Raw genomic sequence first — 17,736 nt, 5'->3', positions numbered from 1 at the left:
ACTTAGGTCCAAAAGCAGTAAGATACAGGTGTTTATTCAGCTCCATTTCCTGGCCCCAGCCAGGGAACACTCAACCCCTCAGCAGAAGACCAAAAATGACCCATCACTCTTTGATTTCTTTGGATCTAGGAAAAAATCACTTCAGAGAATACCCAGTACATGCTATGGTGATAAGATGCTTAAGATCACAAATAAAGCTTATGTAGGTCTGAACCCATTGTGACCTTCAGATCTATGCTCACCTCTCAAGTTGGACAAAATACAGTTCATGCCCAATCTCTTCCCTTCAATCCATGATGGTGGTACAGTATAATGGTAAGAAACAAGAGCACTGGACGGAGTGCCTGGCGGGCTCAGTTGGTACAGCATGCAACTCTTGAACTCAGGGTCGTGAGTTCAAGTCCCATGCTGGGTGTGGAGCCTATCTGGAAAAAAAAACAAAGAAAGAAAGAAACAAGAGCCCTGGAGTTTGCCCAGGAGCAAATTACTGTTCTGTCATTTATTTGCTATGTCACTTAGGCATACCTTACCTCTTTCTAAGCCTCTGCTTCTCCAACTGCTTTAATTATTGTAACGTGACATTTAGTGAGCACTTTCTTTTTTTTTTCTTTTAAGATTTTATTTAGGGGTGCCTGGGTGGCTCAGTTGTTAGGCGTCTGCCTTCGGCTCAGGTCATGATCCTTGGGTCCTGGGATTGAGCCCAGCATTGCGCTCCCTGCTCAACAGGAAGCCTGCTTCTCCCTCTCCCACTCCCCCTGCTTGTATTCCCTCTCTCGCTGTGTCTCTCTCTGTCAAATAAATAAATAAAATCTTTAAAAAAAAATAAAAATAAAGATTTTATTTATTTGACAGAGAGAGACAGAGAGAGAGAGAAGGAAAGAGCAAGCACAAGCATGGGTAATGACAGGCAGGGGAGAAGCAGGCTCCCCGCTCAGCAAGGAGCCCGATGTGGGGCTCGATGCCAGGACCCTGGGATCATGACCTGAGCTGAAAGCAGCCACTTAACCGACTGAGCCACTCAGGTACCCCATAGTGAGCACTTTCTATGTGCCAAGCACTATGCTAAGCGCTTTACATGGTTTACATCATTTAATCATCACAACCTTATGAGGCAGGTACTATTATTATGCTCATTTTCTAGATAAGAAAAAAGAGGCAGTTTTCTAATTCAAGGCCATTCAGCTAATTACTGACAAAGCTGAGAAGTCAGGGCAGGAAGTCTGCACTGCTCTATTTCTCATAGCACCAGCCTTCATGTCGTTGCTACGCTATTAAAAGAAGACAATCTACATAAAGTACCTGGTTCATCAGTTAGCCATTACTATTACTGCTGCTATTATTATCATCAATCCCTTTGCTACTCTTCAAATACTACTTCCTGAGTTCCAACTTCACTTAAAGGAAATGGTTGTTTGCCTATACCTACATACCAGCTCACCTGGCAGCCTGGGGTGGGGTTCTAGTATTTCACTGCCCTCATAATACAGAAGTAAGTATCTGGGTGGAAAGACAAGGAAGTATTTTCTAAAAATTTCCTACTCTAGAACGCTTGGGTAGCTCAGTCAGTTAAGCGCTGCCTTAGGCTCAGGTCATGATCCTAGGCTCCTGGGATGGAGTCCCGCACTGGACTCCTTGCTCAGCAGGAAGCCTGCTTCTCCCTCTGCCTGCCGTTCCCCCTGCGACAAATAAATAAATAAAATCTGTAAAAAGAAAAAAAAAAACCTCCTACCCTAAAGCAGCTCTTTCTGCCCATGGGTCCTATCCCCATGCTTTAATAAAATCACCATTTTGCACCAAAAAACAAAACAAAACCCTCCCACTCTATAAAAAACAATATATTGACATCTTTGTTTTTAAAAATAAAACCTTCACTAATCTCGCTAGAAAAGAAACATACGCATGTTAAAAATATTTTTCAAGAGATGCCTGGGTGGCTCAGTCAGTTGAGCGTCCAATTCTTGATTTAGGCTCAGGTCCTGATATCAGGGTTGTGGGATTGAGCTCCACGCTTGATTGGGCCCCACACTCGATTGGACCCCATGCTCAGTAGGGAGTCTGCTTGAGATTCTCTCTCTGTCCTTCCCTACTCCCCCGTGCATGCTCTCAATCCTGCTCTCTCTCTCTAAAATAAATAAATCTTTGGGATGCCTGGGTGGCTCAGTTGGTAGGACATCTGCCTTTGGCTCAGGTCATGATCCCAGGGTCCTGGGATTGAGTCCCGCATCGGGCTCCTTGCTCAGCAGGGAGCCTACTTCTCCCTCTGCCTCCAGCTCCCCCTGCTTGTGCTGTCTCTGATAAATAAGCAGATAAAAGTTAAAAAATAAATAAATAAAATCTTTAAATTTTTTTTTTTTTCAAAATAGAAATATATACTATTCACTAAAAAAAAAGAAACTGTCCTCGGGGCGCCTGGGTGGCTCAGTCGGTTAAGTGTCCAACTCTTGGATTTGGGCTCAGGTCATGATCTCAGGGTTGTGAGATCAAGCCCCATGTCAGGCTCCATGCTGGGTGTAGAGTCTGCTTGATATTCTCTCTCTCTCCTTCTCCCTCTGCCCCCACAAAAAGAAAAAAAAATTGTCCTCTATCTCTTTCCCCTTTCCACTCCCCGATTCTCAAAATCAGTCTTTATTTAGTCATTTAATCCTCACAAGAAGTAAGGTAAGTGTCATTCATCATTATCTCCATTTGACAAGTGCAGAAACTGAGGTTCTGAGAGGTTCAAGACCAAATAGCTAGTACGTGGGTGACCAGGGTTTCTGGATAAAAATTTTCAGATATGGAGGAAGGTAAAGATAGTAAACTCCTTCACTTATGCTGAGAAGAAGTGGCTATGATAGAGGGTTCCTAGAAGATATCTAAATGAACCAAGACTGGTAACAAGATTTTAAAGAAACTCCTGCTCTAATAAGACAAGACCAAACAGAAACTGTAACTCAAAAAGCCAGTAATGCAGTGAGCTATCAGCAATCCTGCCCTCCCAGAAACAGTACAAATGATATACACTTGAGAATTGTCAGGGTACAAATGGTATTTAAAGTCTTGAAAGAGAGCACCTAGGGAATGAGTGTAAACAGAGAAGGGATGCATAGACTGATGTGAGTACTCCATCATTAGAGACTAAGAAGATAAGGAGGACTCAAAAGGGGGCTGGAGATGAGAAGCCAAAAAAAGGGGATGAGGTTGAGAAGGACGGGCCAGTGAGGCAGGGGGAAAACCAACGGAGTGGCATCCTGGAAGCCAAATGAAACTAATGTGCAAGGAGGGAGTGTCAGGTGCCACAGAGAGGTCAAGATGACTGAGAAATGACCACTGAATCTGTGTGCTACTTTCTAAGCACCTTCTTCCCTACTCCACATAGTACTTTTCTTTTAATCCAGGTAAAATCCCAGTATTGTCTAATGAATACACATAAGGTTTTTATTTAATGCAACTATAACCATGTCTCAAAAAACAAAAAACAAAAATCAATGTGCTTAATCTGGACACAAAAGATTTCACACAGCAAATAATGCTGAACAAATGCTTTGTCTGGTTGAATTAATTGTGTCTCTGAAACAAAGTTCCCAACTAAGTCTTGCTTGTGCTCAGTAGGTGGAATCAGAGAAATGAGCTATTTAAATGTATTTCTTTTGTTCTGCCATAAAGTAGCAATTATTCTTGAACTCCTTTCCCTCCTCCCTAATTCAAACATCCTAACCAGCTAAGACCCTAAATTTCCACACACACACACACACCCCCCTTGAAAACAAAGCAGAACACAATCAAATCCAAAACTTGGATAAGAAAGGGATATGCTATGCCCTATACCTTCTCTTTTTTTTTTTTTTTAAAGATTTTATTTATTTATTTTGAGAGAGAGAAAATGAGAGAGAACACATGAGAGGGGATAGGGTCAGAGGGCAAAACAGACTCCCTGCCGAGCAGGGAGCCTGATGCGGGACTCGATCCAGGGACTCCAGGATCATGACCTGAGCCGAAGGCAGTCGCTTAACCGACTGAGCCACCCAGGCGCCCTGCCCTATACCTTCTTTTCTTTACTCACAGAGGGTTAACAATCATTTGCTAATTCAAAAACTGCTTTATGTACATTTTCTCCTTAGAATCTCTAGACCAGAAGTACAATTTCTGATGTCATCTTAAAAGAGAATCACTGCGGGCGCCTGAGTGGCTCAGTTGGTTAAGCGACTGCCTTCGGCTCAGGTCATGATCCTGGAGTCCCTGGATCGAGTCCCGCATCGGGCTCCCTGCTCGGCAGGGAGTCTGCTTCTCCCTCTGACCCTCCCCCCTCTCGTGTGCTCTCTCTCTCTCTCAAATAAATGAATAAATAAAATTAAAAAAAAAAAAAGAGAGAATCACTGCTACAAAATAAGATGAACTTTCTGTGCTCTAGTAAGCATAATCAAGTCTTCATAATGTACACTTCTGAAGCAGAAGAACAATAATCACCAAAAACTGGATCATGCAAACATCCTTTCTGAAACACCTTCAACTTCTGAATGGACTGTGCACTCTCGGTCTTTAGGCCTTTGTTTCCCTTCTCAAGAGTTATCCTTTCCTGCCCTTCACCTTGCAATTTGCCAACTTGGGACTCAGCCTGAATGCCAACTTCTCTAGGTAGCCTTTCTGGATCCCCTCCAAGGCTGAATCAAGGACCCTCTTCTAAGCCCATAGCATCCTCTGCTTACTCATATCCTAATACATTAACTTACTGTACTGCGAATCTGTTTACTTGTCAGTACCCCTCTCCAGATCATAAACATCTTGAGGGCAAGGACAGGATCTCATTCATGTTTATATCCTTAGTGTTTGGAACATATCAAGCAATCTGTAAGTGTTTATATCCTTAGTGTTTGGGACATATCAAGCAATCTGTAAGTATTTGCTGACTGGAATGCCTGGCTGGCTAGGTCGGTAGAGCATGAGACTTGATCTCAGAGACCTGAGTTCAAGCCCCACGCTGGGAGTTGAGTTAATTTTTAAAAATTTAAGAAAAGGAAAAAGTATTTGCTGACTGAATGAATAAGATAAATTTGACCTGGAATACTTTATGTGATCTTTGTAGCACATTTTCCTTGATGAACCAATTGAACTGAGGCTCATATTAAAATTACTGGCATCTTAATTACATCCCCAGCTGATAGCAAAAACAAAGAAATTTTCCCAACCTGACATTGCAAAGAGAGGATAAAAAAGAGATGTGGTGCTCAGAAGTTCTCATATCAGCTGCTCTTTCTTGGTGCAAGACAGCAGCCTATGCTTCCCACACCACACAAGGGGCAAAAAGACCTCAGAATTGTTTTCTTCACATCTCTTCCACTGATCCTGTGTTCTCCTCTTCCCTCCGCCCTGGTCTTTTCTCTTTCCTTTTCTTACCTTTTTTCCTTATTTTCTGTTCTTTGCATTTGCACTCTATTCTCATTTTCCCTTTAACTTTTCTCTGCACTCCCTTCTCCATGCTTTATTTCAGTCAGAGTAGGCCTGGGAATCCATAGGCATTACTTTCACCAACTAGGTGAACTTAAGGACAAGAATGTTGCTGTATCTCCTGGGCACTTCTGTAAAGCACACAAATATATTTCTTATGTTTCTGAGGAAACTCAGTAATAACCCCATAACAGCAGCACAAGATCATCAGTATATGAGATTAGTATTATTACTCTTGTTACTATCCACAAAATGGGTAAGAAATATTTCTTAGGCGAGGGGCACCAGGGTAGCATCTAAGCATCTGACTCTTGATTTTGGCTCAGGTCATGATCTCAGGGTCATGAGATCGAGCCCCGAGTTGCACTCTGCACTCAGCGTGGAGTTTGCTTAAGACTCTCTCTCCCTCTCCCTCTGCCCCCCCCACCTCTTGTGCATGGGTGCACTTTCTCTCTCTCAAATATATAAATAAATCTTAAAAAAAAAAAAAAAAAGGTAGTAGGGCTCCTGGATTGCTCAGTCGGTTAAGTGTCTGCCTTCAGCTCAGGTTATGATCCCAGGGTCCTGGGATGGAGCCCTACATCGGGCTCCCTGCTCAGCGGAGAGCCTGCTTCTCCCTCTCCCACTCTCCCTGCTTGTGCCCTCTCTCCCACTGAAAAATAAATAAATAAGATTTTAAGAAAAGGAAGGAAGGAAGGAAGGGAGGAAAAGGATCGATCAATCTGCCTTTGGCTCAGGTCATGATCTCAGGGTCCCGGGATTGAGCCCCACATCGGGCTCTTTGCTCAGTGGGGAGTCCACTTCTCCCTCTTACTCTCCCTCTGTGTTCTCCCACTTTCTCTCTCTCAATAAAATCTTTTAAATCAATAAAGTGGTAACTATCATTAAAAATACATACATATATATATTTCTTAGGCTATACTCTGTAGTATCCCAGAAAGTGATAGGGTCAAGGCCCTCTCAATTTACTATAATTTCAAATAAAAGAAAAATGAGAAGCTAATTCTGAAGGAGTAAAAAAAAAAAAGAAATCATGGGGTTTTTTTGAAAAAATGCTGCATGTTGGTAGGGCAAATTTACAAAGCTATGGTATTCTTGCTGGACCAGGTAGATTAGGGGGGAAAATGTGGTCCCTGCCTCCAGAGTCTCCAGAGGAATAATTCCCACCACTTCCCAAACCCATAAATGTCAACATTAGAGGAAAAAAGAGGAAAGAGGTTTTCTTAAACCAAAAGTATCAGGAACCTAACATAAGTAGACTGGTTGCTCTGGGACAGAAGAATAAAGACTGGATTGAAAGCTTTTTGAGTTAAAGATAAAATTATTCCATGTGTCAAAGCATCAGAAGCCAAGAAGAGAACAAAACACAACTAATAGTCAAGAGACCCAGCTCAAAAAAAAAAAAAAAAAAAGAGAGAGAGACCCAGCTCAGGTTCTGACAAGCTGTGTCACCTTGGGCAAGTCACTTCACTCTTCTGATCCATAGATGGCTCTTCTATAAAATAGGCATAAGAATAATTTCCTGGCAAAGTTGTCTGTGATGATTAAGTAATGTGAAATCACTTCAAAATATTTCACATAACATGCCAATGTGAAGTAAAAGGGAGCAAAACTCCTTCCTCTGAATGGAATATAAATCCTGTGGTTCAATTCCAAAGTCTAGGCCTGACTCACCTTCAGAACCTCGTTAAACTCCTTAACTAACCTGCAGTCATTCAAATGGGAGAAGAGTCATGTAGGAGGCTCCAGGGGTGGGGCAGTGACTGTTTAGTCAATTGTTCCATATCTCAGTAGCTTCATCTGTAAAATGGGTGGTGTGGAATTCACTCATATATCCACAAGATACTGCAGGTCTGGGGAAGGGAGTGGAGAATTTACCATAAGTGAGTAAAATGTTTACATAATCCTCCCCCCCTCCAGAGATAAAGAACCAAGATCATCAAGTATCATCTCTCCCTAGATAAAATTTAGATGGAATTAGAAGACATCATTTAATCTCTTGTTTTACAGATGGGAAAACCAAAGCCCAGTGTTGAACTGGGTTGTAAACTTCTCAAAGCTAGACAGTGGGAGAGCTGGAGCTGGGGGCCAGAGCCACAGATTCCCAAGTCCAGTGCCCTCTACCAGATTTCCGGGTCACCCACAGCACCTGTAGCCTGTACAACACACTATCAACACCAAGACACATTACAATTTAACCAACAGCTAAATGTGGCCTATGGGAGCAGAGAGAGCTTGTAGGACTCTGGGGGAAACAGAGAGGCTGAGAGCTGGGAAGGGGAGGTCTTTATTGGGAGGCAGGGGGAAATTTTCAGGCAAAAAAGGTTTAAAATAGGCAGTCTTGGGAAGAAACACCCAATGTATACAATTTTCTTTAGGGAAAATAAGTATGTGGCAGATTTAGAGGACCAGAGTAGTTTGAATCAGGATATAATTCCTAATTATATATAATTTCTCTTTTTGTCTCCTCAGTTTTTAACATTTACTAATTTTAATTCCCTAAACAATTTTGTCTCCCCTATAAGACAAGGCCCTCTGCAGAGACCACATCTTGTATAGTGGTAAATATACAGACTCTGGATTCAGATTGCCTAGATTCAAATCCCTATTTTACTATTTAATAACTGTGCCTTAGACAAAATCCTTCACCCCTCTGTATCTCTGCAAAATGGAAATTAACATCACCCCCATCTCAGGAGGTTTTGTGAAGACTAAATGTGTACATTAATCATTCTGGTCACAACCTAATAATGGGTTTCTCATCATTTTAATTTTGATGCGCCTTTTTATTTCACGTAAAAGAAACTACCAGAGTACACTGCATATAGTAAGAATAAGTGTTGTTTTGCAAAGATTTTGTTTGTTTTATATACGTGTGCATATATGAGTTATTTTGTAAAATTTCTCTCTTATGGTGGTTTGCTTTTAAAACGGTTGGGGCACCTGGCTGGCTCAGTCGGTGGAGTATGCAATCTTGATCTTAGGGTTGTGAGTGTGAGCCCCACGTTGGGTGTAGAGATTACTTAAATCCACAAAATAAAAAAATATGAGAGCCACTGAATTATCATACAGAATAAAGCTTCACACAGTGCCTGGCACAGTAAGCACTTAGTATTACTGTCATTGTTGCTTTTATGTACCCACCTGCCGAAGTTATTTGTAGAATTATGTAAGGTAATGCAAAAGCACTTCAGAAACTATGATATAGGACATTAATGTAAGTGAAAAGAAGCAAAAACCCCTTCTCTCCATCTCTAACACCCACACATGTAGAGCCCTATTCAGGCACATATTCCTTGTTTGGCCTACAAGTTATTTGTTACATTAAACTGAAGAGTTCACAGACTACAATTTACCTAACGCTGTCATGCTCTGTCAATATGTGCAGAGAAATGAAGGCTTGGCACCAAAGTAAAATTATTTATTTTTACTTGGTTAGGACATTAGGGTGAGGAAGCCAGAAGTCATGCCCACGGGTAGCTGAAGCAAGTGAGTCACACAGAGAAACTGCTTGCTCCCACAGAGCCAGGTAGGTTTAAATGTGCTGCAGACAAGGCTGGATTGACAGATACTTCAGCTTTTGGATAGGGCTGAATCATTTCCCCCTCCCTATTGTCACCCAAACACCTCATTTAAAAAAAAAATAGCATTTGAGCCTCTTACAGGTATAGCTCACGCCAGGAAAATCTGGGAATCCCCAAAGAGATACAAACTGGGGGTGACTATGCACCAAAAGTTTACCTGAGGGGTTCCTTTAAATGACAAGCTCACCTAAACATTCGAATAGCAACTGAATTCTAAAACCATGATTTACAGAAAAATTTGAAAATGTGCTCACCAATAAGGAAATCAGAAGGTCCGGATTCCATCCGCCATAGTGTGACCTTGAATTAGTCACTTCATCTCTCTGGGCCTAAGTGAATTCGTCTGTTAAAAAAAAGAGAGAGAGGTAACACCTACCTAAGGAGATCATTGTAAAAATTAAAGATAGTATGCAGTAAAATGCTAGCACAGCATCTGGCACTGGTAAATGCACATTAACATCTGTCTCTGTCCCTCCACACTAAAAGTTAACACCAGTTGTGGGTAAACTGAGGTTTACCAGCCAGCTGGCCTCCGAAAAAGGTCACTGGTATCCGAATTGCTTCATGGAAACTTTTTTTTTTAAGTTTTTATTTATAATACCATTTCTTGGTCTCTCCAGCACAGACCTGTGCTAAAAGTCTAGCAAATCAGTAATTTCCCATTTCATTTCTTAAAGCAGCTATTCCTAAATGCTTCGGTACTGGGGGCCCAAATTATCCACTGGTACTGCCCCCATTACTCATTATTAAATTTAAAACTAACAACTCAGTATTATGCCTACATTTTACAGTTATAAACATTTCCATTTTAAATTTATGGGGGGAAACGCATTAAAATTCAGCAGCCGAGGTTTGGACCAGGGTGGTCAGAGCAATCGCTGCGGGGGTAAGGCTGCAGCCAAAACGCACGGGGTGGGGGATGGGGGCATTCTAGAGCTTTCGGGTCGACCCCAATTTCTCGTTAGCGAAGAATCCAGGCCACGTGTCGCCATTTTGTGTGCTGGAAACATGGCGGCCACCCCGTGGGGAAGAAAGGGGGGCGGAGGGACCGCCACGTTAGCCGCTTTCCCTGAGGGATCCTGAAGCACGTTGCGCACACATCTGTCTGTGTGCCTTTACTGCCCGGCTTAGCCGAAGGAAAGAGAAAGGGATAGAAATAAACGTACACGAGGCACGCAAGCGACCTTTCTTTAGTAAGAGGAACGTGCGGTGGCGAACCGGCAAGAAAGGCCTTCCAAGATGGCGGGGCTCGAGAGGGGCCGCCCCCGAGGAGCGGGGCGCGGCGTCTGCACCAAGGGGGAAACGGGGGAAAAGGCAGAAGCGGGGCTTAAACGGCGTGGGGAAAATCGGAAGAACCCCCCCCACAGCACTACTCGGCACACCATCGTCTTAAATGTCTGACAAAACTGCCACGACTAAAACGACACTAGGAGGTGGGGTTTCTGCAGGTTTAACCAAAAAAAACTTGCAAAATGCAAACAAAGCATTATGTAAATGGACGCCATTCTTTTTCTACGGCCATATTTCCAGCACTTCCCAGAAATCATCAGCAGAGCCGCAACTCGGGGGGTGGTAGGGGTGGGTTTCGGTCTTTCTCCTCACCAGCCGCCGCTGGGGGACCGGGGCAGGGGTGGGGGCTGGCGCGGGGCGCCCGGGCACCGGGGACGGAGGGGCCCCACGTGCCTGCTCGCGCGCACTCGCGCGCGCGCACCCACCCCACAAGCCTCGCCTCGCCGCCCCTCCCCCCCGGAAGACCGCGGCTGCCCCTCCCGTCTCCCCACACCCTTGCGCACGCGCTCTAGCCGCCTCACGCGCACGTTTTAAACCCGCGGCGTCCCAGCTGCCGCCTGCAGTTACTGTCGGGGCTGCCCGCGTCGCTCCGCTTTCAAACCCCTTTTGTAAGGCGGGAAAATAATGTGTCATCCACCATTCACAACACTAACATTTCCAAACATTTGCCAGTGCCGCTAGAGTTAATAAAATGCATGTTGGTTTTAAAAGCTTGCCGGGCTCACAGCGTCTGCCCATCGGTGCTTTATTTTCAATGCTAGGCTGTTAAAAGAGTTTTTAAAAACTACCACGTGGAGGTTGGCGCAATCTTGTGACCTAAAAAAGACGGGTCCTCATTTTTTTTCAAGGGGTCCTGCGCGGCAAGCACTTCCGGGGTCAGAGGGTACGCGGGGTTGAAAGCGGGCTTCCCGCCCCGCCCAGACCGCCGAGGCTGCCGCCGGAGTCGCCACCGCCGCGCCCTCGCCCACCCGCCCGCCCGCCGCTCCCGGCCCCGCTCGCCCCCTCCGCCGCCGCCGCCCGCCCCTGCGACGACGCCGCGGCCTCCCGCCCGCGCCCGCTCGCTCCCGCGGCCCTCGCTCGCCTCGCGCCGGCAGTTTTGGGCCTACACCTCCCCTCCCCCCGCCAGCCACCAAAGACTTGACCACGTAACGAGCCCAACTCCCCCGAACGCCGCCCGCCGCTCGCCATGGATGCCGGTGTGACTGAAAGTGGACTAAATGTGACTCTCACCATTCGGCTGCTTATGCACGGAAAGGAAGTAGGAAGCATCATTGGGAAGAAAGGGGAGTCGGTTAAGAGGATCCGCGAGGAGAGTGGCGCGCGGATCAACATCTCGGAGGGGAATTGCCCGGAGAGAATCATCACTCTGACCGGCCCTACCAATGCCATCTTTAAGGCCTTCGCTATGATCATCGACAAGCTGGAAGAAGATATCAACAGCTCCATGACCAACAGCACGGCGGCCAGCAGGCCCCCGGTCACCCTGAGGCTGGTGGTGCCGGCCACCCAGTGCGGCTCCCTGATTGGGAAAGGCGGGTGTAAGATCAAAGAGATCCGCGAGAGTACGGGGGCCCAAGTCCAGGTGGCGGGGGATATGCTGCCCAACTCCACCGAGCGGGCCATCACCATTGCTGGCGTGCCGCAGTCTGTCACCGAGTGTGTCAAGCAGATCTGCCTGGTCATGCTGGAGACGCTCTCCCAGTCTCCGCAAGGGAGAGTCATGACCATTCCGTACCAGCCCATGCCGGCCAGCTCTCCAGTCATCTGCGCGGGCGGCCAAGATCGGTGCAGCGACGCTGCGGGCTACCCCCATGCCACTCATGACCTGGAGGGACCACCTCTAGATGCCTACTCGATTCAAGGACAACACACCATTTCTCCGCTCGATCTGGCCAAGCTGAACCAGGTGGCAAGACAACAGTCTCACTTTGCCATGATGCACGGCGGGACCGGATTCGCCGGAATTGACTCCAGCTCTCCAGAGGTGAAAGGCTATTGGGCAAGTTTGGATGCATCTACTCAAACCACCCATGAACTCACCATTCCAAATAACTTAATTGGCTGCATAATCGGGCGCCAAGGCGCCAACATTAATGAGATCCGCCAGATGTCCGGGGCCCAGATCAAAATTGCCAATCCAGTGGAAGGCTCTTCTGGTAGGCAGGTTACTATCACTGGTTCTGCTGCCAGTATTAGTCTGGCCCAATATCTAATCAATGCCAGGCTTTCCTCCGAGAAGGGCATGGGGTGCAGCTAGAACAGTGTAGGTTTCACTTATAACCCCTTTCTGCTGTTTTCCCATGATCCAACTGTGTAATTTCTGGTCAGTGATTCCAGGTTTTAAATAATTTGTAAGTGTTCAGTTTCTACACAACTTTATCATCCGCTAAGAATTTAAAAATCACATTCTCTGTTCAGCTGTTAATGCTGGGATCCATATTTAGTTTTATAAGCTTTTCCCTGTTTTTAGTTTTGTTTTGGGTTTTTGGCTCATGAATTTTATTTCTGTTTGTCGATAAGAAATGTAAGAGTGGAATGTTAATAAATTTCAGTTTAGTTCTGTAATGTCAAGAATTTAAAAATTAAAAAATGGATTGGTTAAAAAATGCTTCATATTTGAAAAAGCTGGGAACTACTATCTTAAACTCTTTGTTGGTGGTTTTTTTTTCCCTTCCCTTTTAGCGTTAGGCCTTTGTAGGGAGAAGGGTGGGCCCATTCTTGGTGTTCTCTCTAGCCCTTTTCACCTATTGGTAAGATTCCATTACCATTTTGCTCCAACAAAGGAACACAGCAGGCTCGCGGCCTGCTTTGGGATATTTGCAGACGGAGGGGCTTTCCCGGAGAGTGACATCCCTCCAAGTTCCAGAGAGAGGCCTCTGCCCATTTCTCTGGTAGAAAACAAGGGTTTTCTGAGATGGAAAAAATAGCCCATTCGGTAGGAACTGCAATGAATGGCAGCGTGTCCTCCCGTCCAGCCATCCCCACCCCCCAACCCAATCTCACAGGGGAAACTTGGCCAGGAAGAAACAAAAAAAAATGTTCTAAGGGGGGGGGGGCCGGGGGGGGGGGGGGGGTGCCCAAAGGAGAGATGGGGGAGGGAAAAGGGCTGGGCTGGGGCTGAAGGGAGGGGCTGAGGTGGGGGGAAGGGAAAGGGTCAAGGGTGTGTTTGAGGAGTTGGAAGAGGGCAGGGGTGGTGATAGGGTTGGAGGGGTCTTGGGCCCCAGGACTGAATGGGGGGTGGTACCAGTGGGGTACACGTGGCGAGCATGCACCTGTGGCAAGTAGCCTGTCAGGGGATGTTATTACACCTACCAAGTGGTGAATCCAGAAACAAAAGAGGCCCGGCTTCTAATTCTTCAGCTGTGTGCAATGTTACAGAAGTCATTATACCAGGAAATAATCCTGCGTAAATGGGGCAGCCCTCACAGGCAGGAATGTAGCTAGATCCATTCACTGTAGCCTAAGAATGTGTTAAAAATGCAGATTCCTGGGACCCACCCCCAGATCTAATCGGAAGACTGCATTTTTAACAAAACCCCAAAAGGTTCTTAGATTTAAGTGCCACTGATTATCTTCACCAATGGATTAGGAAGATCTTGCTGTGAAGGCCTAATAACCTCATGTCACACCAGCCGTGGGACTAGACTGGACTTTATGAGAGGAAAAAAAAAATCTCTATGATTAGGCAAAGGCACTAGAAAATGGCAATACAAGACAATGGGCAATTAGGTGCCAAAGTGCTTAGTTCAAACCCCAGGCACTGTGGGAGATCACTAACAGCAAAGAGAAATTCCTGTGGGAGGGGAGTATTACACACAATAAATATCTGTTGAGGCTTATTCTCTACAGGATATCTGCTTTTTTCTGAGGTACAAACCTGATTCCAAGAGTCCCTGGAGGTAAGACGGGTCTACCATGCACTTCACACCCACTGTGGAGTCAGGCAGGCAGTCACTGAAGGGAACCCAATTTCTGGAGTTAAACCTGAGTTCAAATTGAGTTCGGCCTCTTGTGGCCTTGGGCAAATTATTTAACCTCTGTATAACATGAAGGTGTTAAAAGTACACATCTCTTGGGCTTGGGGGAAAAATGAGCATGTTTGTAAAGCAGAACAGTGCTTACAACGTAGTAAACTTAAATATACTTCAGACTGCAAAAAGTCAAAGGTCCATTTCTGCCCACAGTGTCTTTGGACAGAAAAGACATATTTAAAAGATAATAAAGCAATGTGTACTAAATGACAAGCTGAGAGAGGACAGTTGGACTGAGGGGCCAGGACAGGTAAGGGAGGACCTAGTGAAAACCCAGAAATGGGTTCATTGTCTTTTGCAGATAATGCGCATAAACCAAGTTTGCGAGGAGTAGGGCAGGAGTGAGTAAGTTGAACCGGTCAAACCCAGGCCAAATGGTCTTTAAGAAGTCCCTAAAATTTGTTGGGTGAAGTGGTTCAAATGCCCTAAAAAAAGTAGACCTCAAATTGTCCTCAACCCCTTTTCCTCCCACCCTTTCAAAGGCAAAGCTGGCAACAATTTGTAAAATAATGAGTTCGGCTGCAAGGCATAGGATGAAGGGCAACTTGGATGGACTGCAGTCAGGAAGAACGGTTAGAAAACGGCCTCAAGGGGCGCCTGGGTGGCTCAGTTGGTTAAGCGACTGCCTTCGGCTCAGGTCATGATCCCGGAGTCCCGGGATCGAGTCCCGCATCGGGCTCCCTGCTCGGCAGGGGGTCTGCTTCTCCCTCTGACCCTCCTCCCTCTCGTGCTCTCTGTCTCTCATTCTCTCTCTCGCAAATAAATACAATCTTAAAAAAAAAAAAGAAAACGGCCTCAAGCAGATTCTAATAACAGGTGGGGCAGCAATATCACTAGGAATACATATAGAAAGGAGCCAATGCAATGGAGATTCAAACTGAGTGTGAAGGCCAAAGAAAGCTAGAAGGAGGGGAGCCATGAATTCAGACATGGTGATGTGACTCTTTGCAGGGAGAAATATTCAACAAGTAGCTAGAAATAGACAAACTGAAGGGAAGTCAGAGCTGTAGGGAGACAGGTAAATGAGAGGAAGGGGCTAGAGATTGAGCTTTAGGGTAATGGACCTAGTCTCTTTGTTCACCACAGTAACTCTCATGCCTGTCACCATAATATATTAACAGGAGCTCAGTAAGCATCTGTAGAATGAATATAGAAGTAGCCAATGAAGAAGCAATAGTCAAAGCAGCCCGAGAAAAACCAGGATAGTGCCCTTGAGTCAAGGAGGAAAGTTTCAAAGCTAACTAAGACGATAATGCTACAGAGAGGTTTAACAGAATTGATTGAACATTTACTTTGTGCAAAATACTTTGAACTAAAATTTGATGTTTTGGTACAACTGGAAGATGTGTAGTAGCTAATTATAGTTAAAAGCATAGTACGTGATAAAAAGAGGGGAGTTGGAGGAAGCCACAAAATCAGTTGAGGCTAAAACAGCCTTGAATGCCATAATAACGGGTTTGAGCTTTATCCTGAAAACTAGTGAGCTTCAAAAATTTTCTTTAAGTGCACCCCTTCAGTAAAAAGTCTTTAGCATATACACTATTACACGTTTGTTTATAAATTACATACATGTATTTAAGTCATGCTTATTTATAAACTATATACAAGCATAATTCTAAATATTATGTATGTTAGAAAACAAAAAATTTAGAGGCACCTGGGTGGCTCAGTGGGTTCAGTGTCTGCCTTCTGCTCAGCTCATGATCCCGGGGTCCTGGGATCGAGTCTTCTGTCGGGCTCACTGTTCAGCAGGAAGCCTGCTTCTCCCTCTGCCTCTCTTCCCCTCCCCGCTGCTCCTGTACATACGTGCCCATGGGCACTCTCTCTCTCTCAAATAAATAAATAAAATCTAAATAAAAGAAAATTAAATATTAACAGTTAAGATAAACAAATTGAAATCGAATTTCTAATAGTTTTTTTTCCTTCCTTTTTTTTCTTTAATTCCTTCCACCCAGTCATTCTCAGAGACCACTTTAAGGGGATACTGGGGAAGACACTTCCAAAGTCATGGGTATCCTTGGGGAGCAGAATTTCAGAAGAGTGATAGGAGAAAGCCAGATTACACCAAGAGAGGATGGCCTGGGGGTAAGGAAGTAGAGACAGGAGTGTAGATGGCGGCTTGAGGGTGCAAAGGAGACAGAAAAATAGGACAGTGACTTGAATGAGGGAGGACTGGAGAAAAGATTTTGGTGGGGAGGGTTGTTGTTGTTTTTGAAAGGAACTTCACTAAAGGCATATAATAAGGAACAAATAGGGAGTTGAAAATAAAAGCTAGAAAGCTAGGTAAGAGAGGCGCCTGGGTGGCTCAGTCGTTAGTTAAGCGTCTGCCTTAGGCTCAGGTCGTGATCCCAGGGTCCGGGGATTGAGCCCCTGCATTGAGCCCCATATCGCATCGGGTTCCCTGCTCAGTGGGAAGCCTGCTTCTCCCTCTCCCACTCCCCCTGCTTGTGTTCCTTCTCTCACTGTCTGTCAAATAAATAAATAAAATCTTGAAAAAAAAAAGCTAGGTAAGAAAGGACTGTGGAGGGGCACCTAGTTGGCTCAGTCAGAGGAGTGTGTGACTCTTGATCTCGGGGTCATGAGTTCAAGCCCCACATTGGGTGTGGGGATTACTGAAATGTTTGTTTTGCTGTTTTTGTTGTGAGGGTTTTTTGTGTTTTTTTGTTTTGTTTTGTTTTTTATTAAGTAGGCCCCACACTCAGCATGGAGCTCAATGCCGGCCTTGAACTCATGACCCTGAGATCAAGACCTGAGCTGAGATCAAGAATCCGACGCTTAACTGACTAAGCTACCCGGGTGCCCCGAGATTACTTAAATAAATAAAACTTAAAACAAAAAAAAAACGATTATGGAGAGAAGAGGGTCTTGGAGCCGTGAATATCAGATACCAGGCCAGTTTGATTATTAGAATTTAATTCATTTTGTTCCCTCTCCTATCAGGACTTACATCTCAGGACTCTTCTCTTTTCTCTTTGGGGCAGCTTGAGCATGCCCCATCCTCTTCTGGATTGAGGACTGGAAATCCATAAGCCCCCTCTGCAGTTGCTGCGTTTCTTGCCACAGCCCCAGGCCGGCCACCAGCTGTTAGGCCACAGCCACAGCCACAGTCGAGAAGACCAAACAGGTGCTTGTTGTGTCACAGCCACGGGAGTTGTCCCACATCTTCCCCCAGCCCCCAGTCCCCTCTCTCACGCCACTCAACATACACACGCGTACCCCACCGTGCACCCCACCCCAGCCAGCAGTTTGGGCATGAATCGCCGCTCTTGGGGCCACCGTGAGGGCGGCTACTATCACCTGGACAGTAAGCAGTGTTTGTTGAGAGCTTGAGGTTAAAAAAGAAAAAAAAAAGAGCTCGAGTTGAACCCACCTCACTCCCTGCTACTCTTGGCTACCCTTAGTAGTGA

The 17,736-nt window shown here is 45.4% G+C and overlaps 1 protein-coding gene and 1 long non-coding RNA gene across 4 annotated transcripts; one reads left to right on the top strand and one right to left on the bottom strand.

Annotated features, from left to right (window-relative positions):
• Window positions 1-390: 390 nt before the first annotated feature.
• Window positions 391-10,570, bottom strand: LOC110588685. The gene is made up of 4 exons (XR_002480826.2): window positions 10,175-10,570; window positions 9,263-9,351; window positions 7,130-7,277; window positions 391-425 (listed from the first exon to the last, which is right to left on the bottom strand). It is a non-coding gene; the product is annotated as an uncharacterized LOC110588685 (long non-coding RNA).
• A 757-nt stretch (window positions 10,571-11,327) lies between these two features.
• Window positions 11,328-12,943, top strand: PCBP1 (poly(rC) binding protein 1). 3 transcript variants are annotated; one of them, XM_044918516.1, is made up of 2 exons: window positions 11,349-11,988; window positions 12,145-12,943. In XM_044918516.1, the coding sequence occupies exons 1-2, from the start codon at window positions 11,485-11,487 to the stop codon at window positions 12,553-12,555; spliced, it is 915 nt and encodes a 304-aa protein (XP_044774451.1). In that variant the 5' UTR covers window positions 11,349-11,484; the 3' UTR covers window positions 12,556-12,943. The 3 variants fall into 3 exon arrangements, with proteins under 3 accessions (XP_021554718.1, XP_044774451.1, XP_044774450.1); XM_044918515.1 differs by having other exon boundaries at window positions 11,349-12,073; window positions 12,143-12,943; XM_021699043.1 differs by having other exon boundaries at window positions 11,328-12,943.
• Window positions 12,944-17,736: the final 4,793 nt, after the last annotated feature.

The sequence above is a fragment of the Neomonachus schauinslandi genome, chromosome 10 (assembly GCF_002201575.2).
Source record: "Neomonachus schauinslandi chromosome 10, ASM220157v2, whole genome shotgun sequence".
Taxonomy (NCBI): Eukaryota; Metazoa; Chordata; class Mammalia; order Carnivora; family Phocidae; genus Neomonachus; species Neomonachus schauinslandi.
This window is presented reverse-complemented; position numbering and strand designations above follow the sequence as displayed.

Coding starts and splice junctions, on each gene's coding strand:
- PCBP1 (XM_021699043.1), top strand. CDS start 11,485: ATGGATGCCGGTGTGACTGAAAGTGGACTAAATGTGACTCTCACCATT.